Source organism: Urtica dioica, chromosome 1 (genome assembly GCF_054948205.1).
Source record: "Urtica dioica subsp. dioica isolate 48M chromosome 1, U.dioica_male_clone48M_v1_H2, whole genome shotgun sequence".
Taxonomy (NCBI): Eukaryota; Viridiplantae; Streptophyta; class Magnoliopsida; order Rosales; family Urticaceae; genus Urtica; species Urtica dioica.
Window position 1 is genome coordinate 7,463,718 of NC_142756.1, and position 15,693 is coordinate 7,479,410.

Consider the following 15,693-nt stretch of genomic DNA (forward strand, 5'->3'; position numbering starts at 1 on the left):
CGTCCATTCGTCTATGCTCATAACCGGGCATAGACTTACCGGGCATAATTATCTAGAGTGGGCTCAGTCCGTCAAGCTTGCGATTGATGGGAGAGGAAAGCTCGGCCTCTTGACAGGTGAAACCAAGCAGCCGAAGGAAGGAGACGATGGATACACCACCTGGAGGTCGGAGAACTCACTGGTCATGGCATGGCTTCTCAACTCGATGGAAGCCTCAATTTCCAAGCCACACATGTTCTTGAAGACGGCCAAAGAAGTCTGGGACTCAATCAGAGAGACGTACTCTGATCGTGAGAATGCTTCGCAGGTCTTCGAGCTAAAGACAAAGCTGTGGAAATCCAGGCAGGCTGACCGAGATGTGACGACCTACTACAACGAGATGGTGACGCTGTGGCAGGAGCTGGACCAATACAATGACGACACATGGGAGAGTAAAGCAGATTGCGCTCGGCAAAAAAAGCATGAGGAAAATGACCGGGTTTATGTCTTTTTAGCAGGTGTGAATCGTGATCTTGATGAGGTGAAGGGAAGAATTCTTGGTAGAAGACCGTTGCCCTTTATCCGAGAAGTCTTCTCTGAAATCCGAATCGAAGAAAATCGAAGAAAGATCATGCGTGGCACTGAAGGAACTGGCGATCAGATCCCGGAGACATCTGCTTTGTTTACACACGGAAATGAGGAGAAGAAGAAACCGTGGTGTGAACACTGCAAGAAGCCTTGGCATACAAAAGAGACCTGCTGGAAGATCCATGGCAAGCCAGCGGGATACAAGACGAAGAGAGAGAGAGAGCTCTTCAAGCTAATATGGCCGATACTTCTCAAGAGCAGTCAGCCAACTCCGAGCAGCCACCATTCACTAAGGCTCAGATAGATCAGATCCTAAAGATGCTACAAACCACACAAAAAGTCTCTAACTCTGATATTCCCTCGTGTTCCTTCGCAGGTCCTCTGTCCTCTTATCTTTGCTCTAAAGAAAATAATGTTTGGGTTATAGACTCGGGTGCCACAGATCATATGACCTCAAATTCAAGCCTTTTTTTGTCATATAAACCTTGTGCGGGAAATAGGAAAGTAAAAATTGCAAATGGTTCTCTTTCACCAATTGCAGGGATAGGAAAAATAAAAATATCTGATTCCATCTCTTTATCACAAGTCCTTCATGTTCCCAACCTAGCTTGCAATCTTGTCTCAGTTAGCAAAATTACCAAAGAGCTTAATTGTTGTGCCTACTTCTTACCTGATTCTTGCGTTTTTCAGGAACTAACAACGGGGAGGATGATTGGCAATGCTGAGGAGCATGATGGACTCTATTTCTTAGAAGATGGATCAGCCACGAATAAAATAGGTCAAAAGGCTTCTTGTCTTCAAATTTTTTCTTTCCCGGATAATAAAGAAGTGTATTTACAACACTTTAGACTAGGACATCCTAGTTTTTCTTATTTAAAAAGGCTGTATCCCAATCTTTTTATAAATAAAGACCTTTCTTCGTTTCATTGCGAAATTTGTGCTTTAGCTAAACATCATAAAAGTAATTATCCTAGTCGGATTTATACTCCTACGACGTCTCCATTTACACTAATTCATAGTGATATCTGGGGATCATCTAGAGTATCTACATCAAATGAGAATAGGTGGTTTATGACTATAATTGATGACCATACCAGAATTAGTTGGGTTTACTTGCTAAAAGAAAAAAGTGAGGTTGAAACCATTTTTAAATTTTTTTTCAACATGGTTCAAACTCAATACAATGCACAAATTAAAATGTTGAGGAGTGATAATGGTCGAGAGTATTTTTCAAAAAGTTTACAAAAAATTTTTGTTGAAAAATGTGTCATTCATCAAAGTTCATGTATTGATACTCCAGCTCAAAATGGTATTGCGGAAAGAAAAAATAGACATCTCCTTGAAGTTACGAGAACTCTTATGTTCTCAACTAAAATTCCAAAATATCTTTGGGGAGATGCTTTACTTCATGCTACATATCTTATTAACCGCATGCCCTCTAAAGTATTGGATTTTAAAACTCCAATAGATGTTTTTCAAAAATATTTTCCTAACTCTCGAACCATTAACTCCATGCCTTTGAAAATTTTTGGATGCACTGTTTTTATTAAAAATCCTATTCGGACAGCAAGTAAACTCGATCCAAAAGGTAAAAAATGTGTTTTTCTAGGAGTTCCACCTACTCAAAAAGGATATAAATGTTTTGATCCAACAACTAAAAAAATGTTTATCACCATGGATGTTGTTTTTTTTTTAAATGAAGCTTTTTATGATGGCTATCTTCAGGGGGAGAATCATAATGAAGATACAAATTTAAAGTGTCTAGAGTTAGATTTTCTAAAACCAGATGAAATGGGTGATTTTTTAAAAAATAATGAAGATGGTAAAATTAATCCTAATTATAATATGGAACTTACTGATCAAATTAATGATCATGAAAGTCAAAGTGAACCACCTCACATTATAAATGAAGAAAGTGAATCAGGTGAAATAAAAAAGAGGAAGATTTTAAGTCCTTTTGACAAATTTTATACGAAGAGGAACCGGAATCAAGAAATAGAGGTTGTCATCGCTCCTACAGTAGATCATGAATCCGAGCCGGAAGTGGTTAGTGATAAAGGTAAAGAAATCCTAGAAAGTGATCTCCCTATAGCTCTAAGAAAAGAAAAAAGGTCTTGTACTATGACTCCTCTATATCCTATGTCTTCCTATGTCTCTAACACTCGTCTATCTGTGTCCTTCAATACCTTCACCACAATGTGTCTTCTCTTGTCATTCCTAAAAAGTATACAGGAAGCTCTATCTGAACCCAAATGGAAAGTGGCTGTTATGGAGGAGATGAATGCACTTGAGAAGAATCAAACATGGAGGCTTGAAGAGTTGCCTCGTGGGAAACCGGTCGTTGGCTGCCGATGGGTATTTACACCCAAGTTCAATGCCGATGGGAGTTTAGAAAGGTACAAAGCGAGACTGGTTGCAAAAGGGTATACTCAAACCTACGGCATTGACTACATGGAGACATTTGCCCCAGTTGCAAAGCTGAATACAGTAAGAATCTTGCTCTCCATTGCCGCTAATATGGACTGGTCTCTTAGACAGCTAGATGTAAAAAACGCTTTCCTCAATGGGAAGCTAGAAGAAGAAGTCTATATGAGTCCACCTCCGGGATTTGAAGATGAGTTCGGATCCAAAGTATGCAAATTGGAGAAAGCCTTATACGGGCTGAAGCAATCTCCGAGGGCCTGGTTTGACAGATTACAAGGATACAAGCAATCTCAATCGGATCATACCCTCTTCATAAAACACTCAAATGACGGTAAAGTGTCAATTCTGATTGTTTATGTGGACGATATAATTCTAATAGGGAATGATTTGATCGAGATGGAGGCTTTGAAAAGGAAACTTGCTACAGAATTTGAAGTAAAAGACTTGGGAGAGATGCGATACTTTCTGGGAATGGAAGTTGCTCGGTCAAAGAAGGGAATCTCAGTTTCGCAGCGCAAGTACATCCTCGACCTACTTCAAGATACTGGAATGACTGCGTGCAAGCCTGCAGATACACCAATAGATCCGAACTTGAAGCTGGGAAATATCAAGGAAGGGGTTCCGGTCAACACACAGCAATATCAACGTCTGGTAGGCAGGCTAATCTACTTATCACACACGAGGCCAGATATCGCCTTCGCGGTAAGTATGATAAGCCAGTTCATGCACTGTCCATTTGAGGAACATCTTGAAGCGGCCAACAGAATACTACGCTACCTAAAGAGCTGCCTCGGAAAAGGTCTCCTATTCAGAAAAGGAGAAGACAGGGGAATTGAAGCCTTCACCGATGCCGACTATGCAGGGTCGGATGTGGATCGAAGATCTACTTCCGGGTATTGTACGTATGTCTGGGGCAACTTAGTAACATGGAGAAGCAAAAAGCAGAGTGTGGTGGCAAGGAGTAGTGCTGAGGCCGAATACCGATCAATGGCTAATGGAGTGTGTGAGTTGCTGTGGATAAGAAAAGTCCTTGAAGAATTGAAGCTAAAGATTGAATTGCCAATGAAGTTATTCTGTGACAACAAAGCTGCAATAAGTATTGCTCACAATCCGGTTCAACATGATCGGGCGAAGCATATTGAAGTGGATCGGCATTTTATAAAGGAAAAACTGGACGCAGGCGTCATTTGTATCCCATTTGTAGGAACAACCGAGCAAACTGCGGATGTTCTCACAAAAGGACTGTTTCGACCAATGTTTAAAAAGATGATTTCCAAGTTAGGCATGTATGATATATACTTGCCAACTTGAGGGGGAGTGAAGGAATCAGTCAGATTAGGTTTTTTATTATAGCATTTACTTGGTCAAAGATTTGATATTATCCTGTAGATAATTAGTTTCCTTAGTTTCCTGATTTTTGCATATATTTAGGAGTTAATATCTTATATCTCTTTGTAACCATACGTACCATGTAACCTCTATTTAAGGGGCTTTCTCATAAGAAATAAAATCATCCGATTATTTCCATAAGCTTTCACAAATTTATAATTTTGGAGTGATCTTCTCAATTTGTAATGTTGATGGAATGCTCTCATTAAGTGAGTTCTTTATGCTGCTCCATTAGAGAGCTTAAGGTCCGATTACCAGGATTGTATCAATCGCTCTAGAACAAATTAAATTTTCACATGTTTTAACAGCACCATTAAATACCCCTTATTACAAATCACACATCTTACGATTAATATTATTTATTTCACATATAAATTCAAATGCCACATAATATCACTTCTCTTACAACCATACAAGAGGTCGACAACTTGATTGTCACCAATTATTCTCCTCGTAATAATAAGACATTAAAACATGTTTTTGTATAGAGCTATAAAGAAACAGGGAAGCGGGATAATAAACTCACCCGTTTATTAGAACAAACAAGTAACAGCAGATCTGAGCTTAGTGCTGAATCGTAGAGGACCATGAATTGGACTCAACCCAGTTGAAAGCAATGGGGCTCAAGAAAGCATCAGGAATCCCAAATGAACTGACCAATGCAAGAGCGTGCGGTCGGAGCTCGCTGCACAGTCTCGCCACTTCTTTTCTGATTGAAACTGCCTTTTCTGTGCACAAGAGGCCGTATCGGAGGAACGCAGAATCTTCGTCCATGCAAATTAGCGCATACAATGACCTCAAAGTTCCTAGCACGTTCTGCACGGATCAACAGAAGAAATATCAGTAAAAAACAAGTTTATCTACTGAATTATAAACGGCATCTAGCATTTCGAAGTTCTTGACGAAATTCATATAAACTAAGCAGTCCATAAATAATCCACTACGATCATATAGTATATCTCAAAATAACGAGAAAGTCCAAATGCGTGGCTACCTTTAAGGAACCATCGGCTACAGCCGCCTCGGCGTCCAAGAAAGTCTGCAATATCATGCGATCTGAGAAAGCTCTGCCTAAATCTTCTGCAAGCTGATAAGTCTGCTCCAAGAAAAGGTTCTAACAAGGTTAAGCGATGGCAGAGATGTTAGAGAAGACGACTGGTTGAGTAAATAATAAGTATTGTCACCAGAGTGAATGCCTTTTCTTTGCTCTCCCCGAGTTTTAGGAGTTGAGACACTTCTGCCACAAAAAGTTCCAATAGACGTCGCTCTCTTAAGCAGAATGCATCAATCTGTGATGCGTCAATGTGATGATATACATGTCAAATTTCATAACGTCCTACAAAAGTAATCTGCAAAGAAAGGACGATGTTACCTGAAATTGGTTGCTTCTCAGAGAAGAGCTTGTAAGATGCAAAGGAAGAACTGGGCAGGCCTTGTTCATGTGTTCTAAGCCCAATTCTTTAAATGGTTTATTTCTCTTCTGGGCTGTAATATATTCTCCAAACAGTGCCTTGCTTACCTGATAGACAACTCAAATATCCTAAAATTCTTTTTTTCTCCTCCCGTTCATCGATAACAAGCATATAAAGTGATTGAGAAAGTGTTGTGTGAAAAAGAAATATCGATACCTGTTGCATGAGGACATTGTTGTCTCCCTCAAAAGTGACTTGTGCATCATGTTCACTTTTTAAAACGCCGACACGATTTTCAGACTTCAGACCTTGCCCTCCACAAGCTTCACGACACTCCTGTTTGTTAATCCAATTGATATAGATCAGGCAACTCGTGACAGAACATAGATATTTGCTTTGTTTCTATGCAGCCATACATTTTCATGTTAGAATTACTTGATAACCGACCTGCAGAGTTCGCATATTATGCCATGAAAGCATAGCCTTGAACGCGCTTGACACGACGTGGAGTGTCTTTTTCGTCTCTGGTGTTCTCTTCATATAAATCATTTTCAAGTAATTTCCCGCAAAATTCATGGCGTATCTGAACGATAAGAATCACACTGGTAAATTCAAGAATACTAAGGAAATATCTGGTTTATTATGAGCTGAATGCATAGACATGATGCAGATAAATTTTGTAATTACGTTAATTGATTCATACAAGATCATTATGAGCAATGAAAGACGGGCAATAACATGTAAAGTAACAAGTTACTCGGGTGAAGTATCATCACACTTGCAGCAGCAAGGCCAAACGATTTAAAACAAACTGAAAAAAAAAAAAAAAGGAAACCTCGTTGAAGAATACGTACGTTTTAGCAAGAAGAGCCATGAGTCTCCTTTGATGACTGGGATAATCGAGCAATAGAACTTCGGTCCCATTTGGCCTAAGGGAAAAAGCCCTCCTTGTCAATGCGTAGCGAATGGCGGTTGCCAAACCAATCTGATAGGGAACACAATGTATGAAAGCAGAGCAAAATTTATTTGAAGGAAGCCATGAATCAAGCCTATATAATATTACCTTTGATTGGTAAATGGCAGTTACCGAAATATATACACGCCCAGAAGTCAAGGGAGCCAAAAATGCTGCAAACCTCTGCATAAAATAAACAAAAAATTAGGTAACTACCCAGCTTAGGCATCTGAGATTGCTATATAGCCGATGTTTCGTAAATATTAGGTAAATAGTCATAAAGATGACGTGTCATTCCTGGTTTGCCCTTTCATTGAAATAATATGATGGGGGTATTTACGTCAATTTACACGTGTAAATACATGGACGTGACTATTTACCTAAGATTTACGAAACGTTTGCAAATGGCAATATGAATATGACTATATATCTAACGGACCCTAAAATAAATATGACTAAGAATCTGAAAAAAGATACACATCGTAAAAGAAATAATTAAAAGATGTTCTCAATAAAGTACTTGATCCGGGTCTTTTATCACACTCAAATATTGGCCATCTGGGGAAACATCAGCTACTGAATTCAACAGATTTTCTCTTGGAATCCGCAGGTTGTCAAACCTGAAAAAAATAGTTCAAATATCTCAAAACTCCATTTTTTTTTTTTAAGTCCTCAAATATATATAAACATGAAAACCAGTCAGCTAAGGGCATCGGTATTACCATATCCGACCATTATCAACGCCATTTAGACCAGTTTTGTGACCACAATCAGCAGTTCGGATGTTGGGACAGACATTTCCATCCTCATCCCTGATTTGAGTTATAAACGCATGGACTCCTTGGCTGCTCCCATTGATTTCAAGCTGCGAAAAGACTATTGTGTGCGTCGCATCCTAAGCACAAATATGTGTCACAACAGTGAATAGATGTGACAGCGGTGAACAAGGCCTAAAGCATACGGGGGCGTTGGTATTGCTAATATTGAAGCGCAGTGGAATATATCACACGGCGTTTCTATATAAGCGCAGTCTAAACATTTGGTCCAATGAAATTGCGACACATGGCCCTATCAGTGGAACTATTTGAATGCCGTGTATAACGTTGGTCGGGGACATCTCCCGGGATTTGAAACTTGCAAGAAATCTGACCATAAGCGGCTAGAACAGCTTTTTTTGCCTATTTGGTATCAGAGAAATAGATGTATTTTCGACGATAAAGCTTTCTCGTTCGAGGTTCTGTGAGACAATATATATATTTAAGAGTATTGGCTTTTGGATCTCAACCCTTTCCAGTTTTAGCCGTTCCGATCTCTCCCGAGATTGGCCTAATGCGATCCAGCTTGTACTTTGCTTTCTTCCAGATGAACCTTCTTAATTTTTTTTTTTTTTAAATTTCGCTTCTCTTAAAAAATAATTAATAAATCTAACAAGCCATTTTAAGAGTAATACAGCTCACATTAGCTGCCCCAGCGATCCAGTACTTCTGAGCTGATTCACAAGGAGTGTTCATGACAAACTCGCCTGTATTTCTATCATAAGTTGTCACCGTTTCAATTCCTCGAACCTGGAAAAAAAATTCGTCCTAAACTAATTAGGAAAAACGAAACCGAAAAAATAATAAAATAGAGGCTACACATTTCCTTCTTCCTTTCTCCTACACTAAATTTTTTTAAATAGTATATATCCGTACATTACTTCCATGGCCCAATTCGGACATTGCAAAACACCCTTTTATTGCATAACTCTCAGTGTCCTTAAGCCATTTCTCGTGGTGTCGCTCTGTCCCGAAGAACTGAATAGACCCGCCCCTGAAGTGAATTGAATGTATAATATCAAATCTCATAAATTCAGATATTTCACTAGAGATTAGTACAAACACAAGACAAAGCTTACCCTCCAAAATTATTGAAAAGCACAAAACAATTCCCACCCTCAAACTATATCTGTATCTAACAAATAAATAAATAAACAAATTGTCTTGAATTTATTTACCAGAAGAGGAATTGAACAACGAGCTTAATACCAAGTGAATGATCATAGATCCCGAGGACCTCGAATAACGCGAACTTTCTCAGCTCGGAATCTATTCCTGTGTCCGTGAGCCATCCTTTAAATACGCCGCAACCCAACAGATACGAAATTCTCTTCATCGTCATCTCTCTCTGCTGTTGCATCGTCTGATTGTAATCCGGCGAGACGAAGACTTTTCCGGCGACGATCCGCGGATTGAAGAGGTGGCTCTGAGTCATGAGGCCAAAGAGCCAGTCACGGTCCTCGAGGTTGTGCTCGTCAAGAAGAGACCTCATCGATTTGGGATCAAAATCGAAAAGCTCGGAGAGCTCTGGCGGAGAGTAATTGAGGCACGGACTGGCGATCAGGCTCGACTCCGATGAAGTTTGGAGATGGAGGTGGTTGGAGAGGACTCTGGTCCGCCGCGAAACGCTATTCATGTTTCTCGAAGGTCCTTTAATGAAGTTAGGGCACTCCAAAGTTTACTTCAGAGATAAGAATGGTTTGGGGGTATCGGAGATTGGAAAATATCAAAATGATGGTGATTTTTTTTTTTTAAAGAGGATGAAGATTACTTTTCTTTCTTAGCCTTTAAATTGAAAATTTGTTTTCAAGGAAATTAAAAGAAGAAAAAAAGTACGTTGGACTTCTGCGCGGGATAATAAATGTAATTAATAAATTGAGAGCCCGTGACTTATTCGCGAAGGCGCTTGATTTTTTTTTTTTTTAATGGAAGATGACGTGTGATTTTTTTTTAGCATCATTTTATTAAGTAAACCAAAATTTGCTGAAATTGCAAATTGCAGTGACTGCTTCATTTTCCCAACTTACAGCATTAGAAAGATGAGGAGAAAGTGCAATAGTCGAAGGAGAAAAGATTTAAGATGAGTGAATGAGTGAGAGGCAGTCAGAGAAGACGGCAGTTTGGTTGAAGTTGCGAGTGCTCAGGGGTGCTATAGCCCTCCCTCAAAATAAAAATTGCATTTTTTTCACGATTTTTTAATTTACCTCAAATATTTACAAATTAGTCCTCCCTCAACTTTTTCGCATATTAGCCCCTTTAACTTCAATTTCTGACTTTGTCCCTGGGTGTGAGCAATACAGCAAAATGTCGAAATATATTTTGTTGAATTTCTTACTTTGTCCCTGGGTGTGAGCAATACAGCAAAATGTCGAAATATATTTTGTTTTAAGTTCATTAAAGTCGTTCACTTTTTTTCTTTGCACTTCTAGCGTGTTCTTCTATGGAGGCCGTCGATTTTTTTTTTATATAAATATTTTTCCTTGTCTATATTTATATGAAGAAAAAAATCAACACACAAAATGATTAGAGGCATAATTTGTTATTTTTAAAACACGATTTGTAAAAAAAAAATATGAATTTGGACTTTCATCAAACTTATAGTGTGCATTGATAAATTAGAAAACTCAAACCATGTAAATTGATCATGAACATTGCACACAAATTCATAAATAAATAAACACTTCCTTTGTTAATGATAAACTAGTAAGTGAAAGACTTGAAACGATGAAAATTAGAAGAAAAATAGAATGGTTGTATTTGGTGTTTTTGTGTGGAAATGAAGATGATGGAATCAAAGAATGAGTAATTTTTGTGAACATCACCTATTAAAAAACGCTGATTTGAAAAAGAAAAAAAATTGAAATTGCTGGTGATTGGCTTAGGCAACCACCAACTTCATGTCTCTAATAGTTAAAATTTTTATTATAATATTTTTTTTTTTTTTCATGCACCCACTAGTTTTCACGTAGTACCCCTAGGTGTATCTATGACTAGACCGGTGATAGGCCGCGTCGGTTGGTAGTAAAACTAGTTGTAGCGTCTACATTTATGAGAGGGTCACAGAAGGATTGCGAAGTGTACCTCTGAATGGATTTCTTTTTATGTAGCGGAGGCAAGTCAGTCGAATGCTATGGAAACTCACATTGTCGAAAGCTATCAACCAATGGTATTTTGGTCTTTATAGCCTTTATTTTACCAAGAGTCAATTTGCAAGATACCAACGGTGTATCGTGGTATACCGTCGATATTTTAAACCTTCATTTGGCTCCGTACATCTCAAAAATTATCAATACTCGTTACATATATCCTATTCAAATGTTGAAAATGAGTCGTCGATGATTGAATTAATAAATCTTTAATTTGAAAATTGCACATTAGAATGTATTTACATATACACGTGTCACTCCCACATTGGGCTGTGCTATCACGTTAGTTATCACTGTATATAACCAACTTTGTAGAATTCATTCAGACTAATGAGAATTCTCTCGATCTAGCTTCATTTGAGCAGATCTAAAACTCTTTCTCTCTCGGTGATTGACCGTAATATGGTATCAGAGCAAGCTTTCCGCCATTGTTGAGCTCGTTGAAGCTTTGTGCTGGAATTCTCCATTGTCTGGTCTTACTCTGTTTAGCTATGGAAGAGCAGAGCAATTCCGTGGTTGAATCTCCTGTGTCTGAAGCTTCGCGAAGGTCACTCATCGATGATCCACTTAGCTCATACTATCTTCACCACTCAGACAACCCAGGTACTGTGCTTGTATCTCAGTTGCTGAATAGAGATAATTATGCTTCCTGGAATAGATCTATGTTGATTGCCTTGTCTGTCAAGAACAAGCTCGGTTTTGTTGATGGATCGATTCCGAAGTCAGATGGATCTGATCCTCAACTACTGAATGCTTGGAGACGTAACAATCACATAGTCATAGCTTGGTTGATGAACTCGGTCTCGAAAGAGATTTCGTCGAGTCTCTTGTTTGGTGAGTCTGCAGCTGAGATCTGGACAGATTTGAACGAGAGATTTCAACAATCCAATGGACCAAGGATCTATCAGCTCAAGCGGGAGCTGACTAACATGTCACAGGATCAGAAATATGTTGGAATGTATTTCACTAAGCTGAAGACAATTTGGGAGGAACTGAACAATTTTCACCCAAATCGTACCTGTGGAACGTGTACTTGTGGTGGAGTGAAGAAGCTGAACGAGTTTTTCCAGAATGAGTATGTCATGACTTTCCTTATGGGATTGAATGATTCTTTTGCTAGTGTGAGAAGTCAGGTGTTGCTCATGGATCCAATTCCAGCCATCAACAAGGTGTTTGCATTAATTACTCAAGAGGAGAAGCAACGCAGTGTTGGGAATGATCATGGAATTGTGGAGAATGTGAACACTGTGGCCATGGCAGTCAAAGATGATATTCAGAAGAAGATGTACAAGAAGGAAAAGGAAAAACCAGTTTGTGCTCACTGCAAGTTTCCTGGACACACCATGGAGAAATGTTACAAGCTACACGGCTATCCACTCACAACCTCACAGCTCTTTGACCAATGCAACCAGATGATGTCAATGTTGGCCAGCCACATGAGTACTTTGTCTGCTTCTGGTTCCAATACTGATGTCAATCATCTCTCCTACAATGCAGGTGCTTGTTTCTCTGACAGTCTTTCTAGTAACAAATCTGGTGATTATGCTATATGGATTTTGGACTCAGGAGCTACTAAACATATCTGTGCTGAGTATTCACAATTTTTGAGACTGAGATCAATAATTAACTCCACTGTCACACTGCCTAATTACACAGTGATTCCAGTGTATCAGTGTGGAGATGTGGCTCTCAATCGTGATCTAGTGCTGAGAGATACTCTATATGTCCCTGGTTTTAAATACAATCTCTTGTCTGTACATGCTTTGACTGAAGATTCGAATTTTGAGGTCACATTCACTGCTAATGGTTTTACAATCCAGGATACACGGCTAAGGAAAACGATTGGCAGGGGTGAGAAATGTGAAGGCCTGTACATCATCAATAGAGACACTGGTGTAGCAGCTCAAATCAATCAGACTTCCTCGCAGATTTGGCATGACAGGTTGGGGCATCTATCATTCAAGAAGTTAGAGCCTCTTAGAAGGGTGTTGAATTACACTTCCAGTAATAAACATTGTCCCTGCACTGTTTGTCCACTTGTTAAGCAAAGACGATTACCTTTTACTGCTTCCAATAATCTGTCTGAGAACATTTTTGATTTGATACATTGTGATGTATGGGGCCCTTTTCACATTCAATCTCATTCCGGACATAATTATTTTCTCACTCTTGTTGATGATTGCTCCCGGTTTTGTTGGGTTTACTTGATGAAGCAGAAATCTGATGTGCATCACTTAATTCCCAGATTTTGTGCTATGGTCCAAACTCAGTTTAGCAAAACAATAAAATGCTTCAGGTCAGATAATGCTAGGGAGCTAGTTTTTGCTGATTTCTTCTCAAAACAGGGGACTCTACACCAATTCTCCTGCGTTGATACCCCACAGCAGAACTCTGTGGTTGAAAGGAAGCATCAACACTTGCTCAATGTCGCTCGAGCTCTCTATTTTCAATCACGCGTTCCCATCAAGTTCTGGTCAGAATGTGTTCTCACCTCTACTTATCTGATCAATCGAACTCCGACAGCAGTCTTGGGGAACAAGTCACATTTTGAGTGTCTGTATGGGAAGCCAGTAGACTACACTCCTCTACGTGTTTTCGGTTGTCTTGCCTATGCTTCCACACTCAAAGCTCATCGGACTAAGCTTGAGCCTCGTGCTCGTCGATGCGTTTTTCTTGGATACCCTGCTGGAGTAAAAGGATATCGGCTTTTGGACATTGATAAGCATGAGTTCTTCTTATCAAGAGATGTTGTGTTTCATGAACACATCTTCCCTTTTGCCTCAGCTGGTGATTCGGATTTTGATGTCGACCTTTTCCACGATCTTGTTCTGCCGGCTCCTCAGCCTATACAAAGTGATTCATATGATGATCCCATTACGATGAATCAGGATTCTCTCTCTGACCCTGCTCAGACAAGTACAGCACCATCTCCTCAACCTCCAATGGAGCCATCACATCAATCTCCAATGGTCTCCGTTGATGACAACTCTCTTTCTGAGCCTGCTGTGATTCCTCAACGTCGCTCGGCGAGACAGTCAAATCCGCCTTTGCGCTTAAAGGACTATCATTGTTTCTTGGCAACATCAGCAGGTACTCATTTGACCTCTCCACATACTTTGGACATGGTGGTTGGTTATGAAAATTTATCGTCGGCATACAAAGCCTTTGCCCTTGCTGTTTCTGTGCATTCCGAGCCACAATTTTATCATCACGCCGTCAAGCATACGCATTGGCAAGATGCCATGCGTGTTGAACTTGATGCCATGATTGCCAATAAAACCTGGTCGGTAGTCACGCTTCCTCCTGGTAAGACTCCCATTGGCTGTCGTTGGGTTTTCAAGAACAAGCTCGGGTCTGATGGAATGCTAGTCAGGCATAAACACTAGTACAAAATATAGCATCAGGTGCGACTTTTTTCGCACCTGAAAGTGCAAAAGTCGCACCTGAAAGTACTTTCAGGTGCGACTTTAGGTGCGACAAAGTCGCACCCGAAAGTCCGCACCTGATGCTTTTAGGTGCGAAAAGTCGCACCTGAAAGTGTCTTGATTATCAGGTGCGACAAGTCGCACCTGATAATCAAGACTTTCAGGTGCGACTTGTCGCACCTGATGCTCTTTCTCTTTTTTTTTTTAAATAATATGCTGATTTTATTAATTTTTATTCTAAATTTAATTATATAATAATTATTTCACAACTTTTTCGGTTACAAAGAGTCAAAATGAATCACATAGCCAAAATGAATCACATATGCATTAAAACCAAATGTACAAAGTTCAGACTTCAGACAATCCTTAATTCAAATTGAACAAGTAAACAAGAAACTTTAGATCAAATTGAAAGTATAGTTTTCATGAATCCATTTGTGTATATATAAGTCAACCTAAACTAAAACAAAACATTAAACTGATACACAAACACGGCACGTACACACACTCTCACACACACACACATAGACGGAATCAGCTCAAGATTCTTGATTTGCGGGTACAACACAATTATGCTTCAATCACCTGCAAAATGACATTACAAATACACCAGTCAGGCCTCAACATTTTTAATCGGAGTTATGGCTATTAAGAAGCAAAACAAATACAGTCGTTACAATCACTCACACACACTCATACGCACATACACACGCTCACTCACACACAGCCATACTCTCTCTCTCACACACACACACACACAGAGAACACACACTCAACTCAACGCCAAACACACAAACACAAACACTGTTTACACACCAAACACAGCCTCCGTTCATAAGATCAAATCATAGCCAATTGACTAAATAGAAAGAGAACATGGCACACAAAAAAATACATGAACCTTCTTGGTAAAAGTGCAAAACAAAACAACTTCGAAACATCCTCGGTCTGCCTTGACCTCAAACAATCATAAACAAAATCATGTGAGCCAAACCAGACAAAAAAAAAAAAAGAACGGCTCGGGACAGCAGCTCGACGGAAACATCGGTCAAATCTAGTCCTTTACCTAAAGCATTTTATAATTAAACCAACTTAAACACACAGTCAAGCACGTAGAAAAAAACTCACAACACAATCACATAACCTAAATTCATATTCTCAAATCAGTCTCAGTCCTGAAACAACAAGGAAACTTAAGAGAATTCAGTTCCAATCATGAACTAAACCGAGCCAAACATTATTTCAACAAGAAATCTGAAATTGCACGTGTAAATATCCAATTTTACACCTAAAATCAAAGACCCAACAAACCATTTACTGATTCAAGTTTCATAAATTGAAAACCCCCAATTTATTTTCCAATTTTCGGCCAAAAAAATCAATTAAAATTCAGAAACCCTAGCTCAAAGAATTTCACATAAGAATAACAACAAACCGAGCCCAATCCAAGCCAAAAACCCACTCAAGCAATGTAAAAACAAACAAACAAACACATGTTCTAAGAATAAAAAAATCCCCAAATTTCAGCTTGAAAAACCCTAAATTCGAAATCAAAATTAA

At 39.1% G+C, this 15,693-nt stretch overlaps 2 protein-coding genes across 2 annotated transcripts in view; both read right to left on the reverse strand.

Annotated features, from left to right (window-relative positions):
- LOC149406918 (acyl-coenzyme A oxidase 3, peroxisomal-like) overlaps positions 1-15,693 on the reverse strand; it is a 31,495-nt gene that overhangs the window by 7,667 nt on the left and 8,135 nt on the right. The window lies entirely within an intron of this gene.
- LOC149406920 (acyl-coenzyme A oxidase 3, peroxisomal-like) lies at positions 4,707-9,485 on the reverse strand. The gene is made up of 13 exons (XM_089609910.1): positions 8,741-9,485; positions 8,439-8,556; positions 8,205-8,312; positions 7,470-7,642; positions 7,268-7,367; positions 6,856-6,930; positions 6,647-6,777; positions 6,240-6,375; positions 6,009-6,128; positions 5,753-5,899; positions 5,565-5,669; positions 5,375-5,476; positions 4,707-5,196 (listed from the first exon to the last, which is right to left on the reverse strand). The coding sequence occupies exons 1-13, from the start codon at positions 9,196-9,198 to the stop codon at positions 4,945-4,947; spliced, it is 2,025 nt and encodes a 674-aa protein (XP_089466036.1). The 5' UTR covers positions 9,199-9,485; the 3' UTR covers positions 4,707-4,944.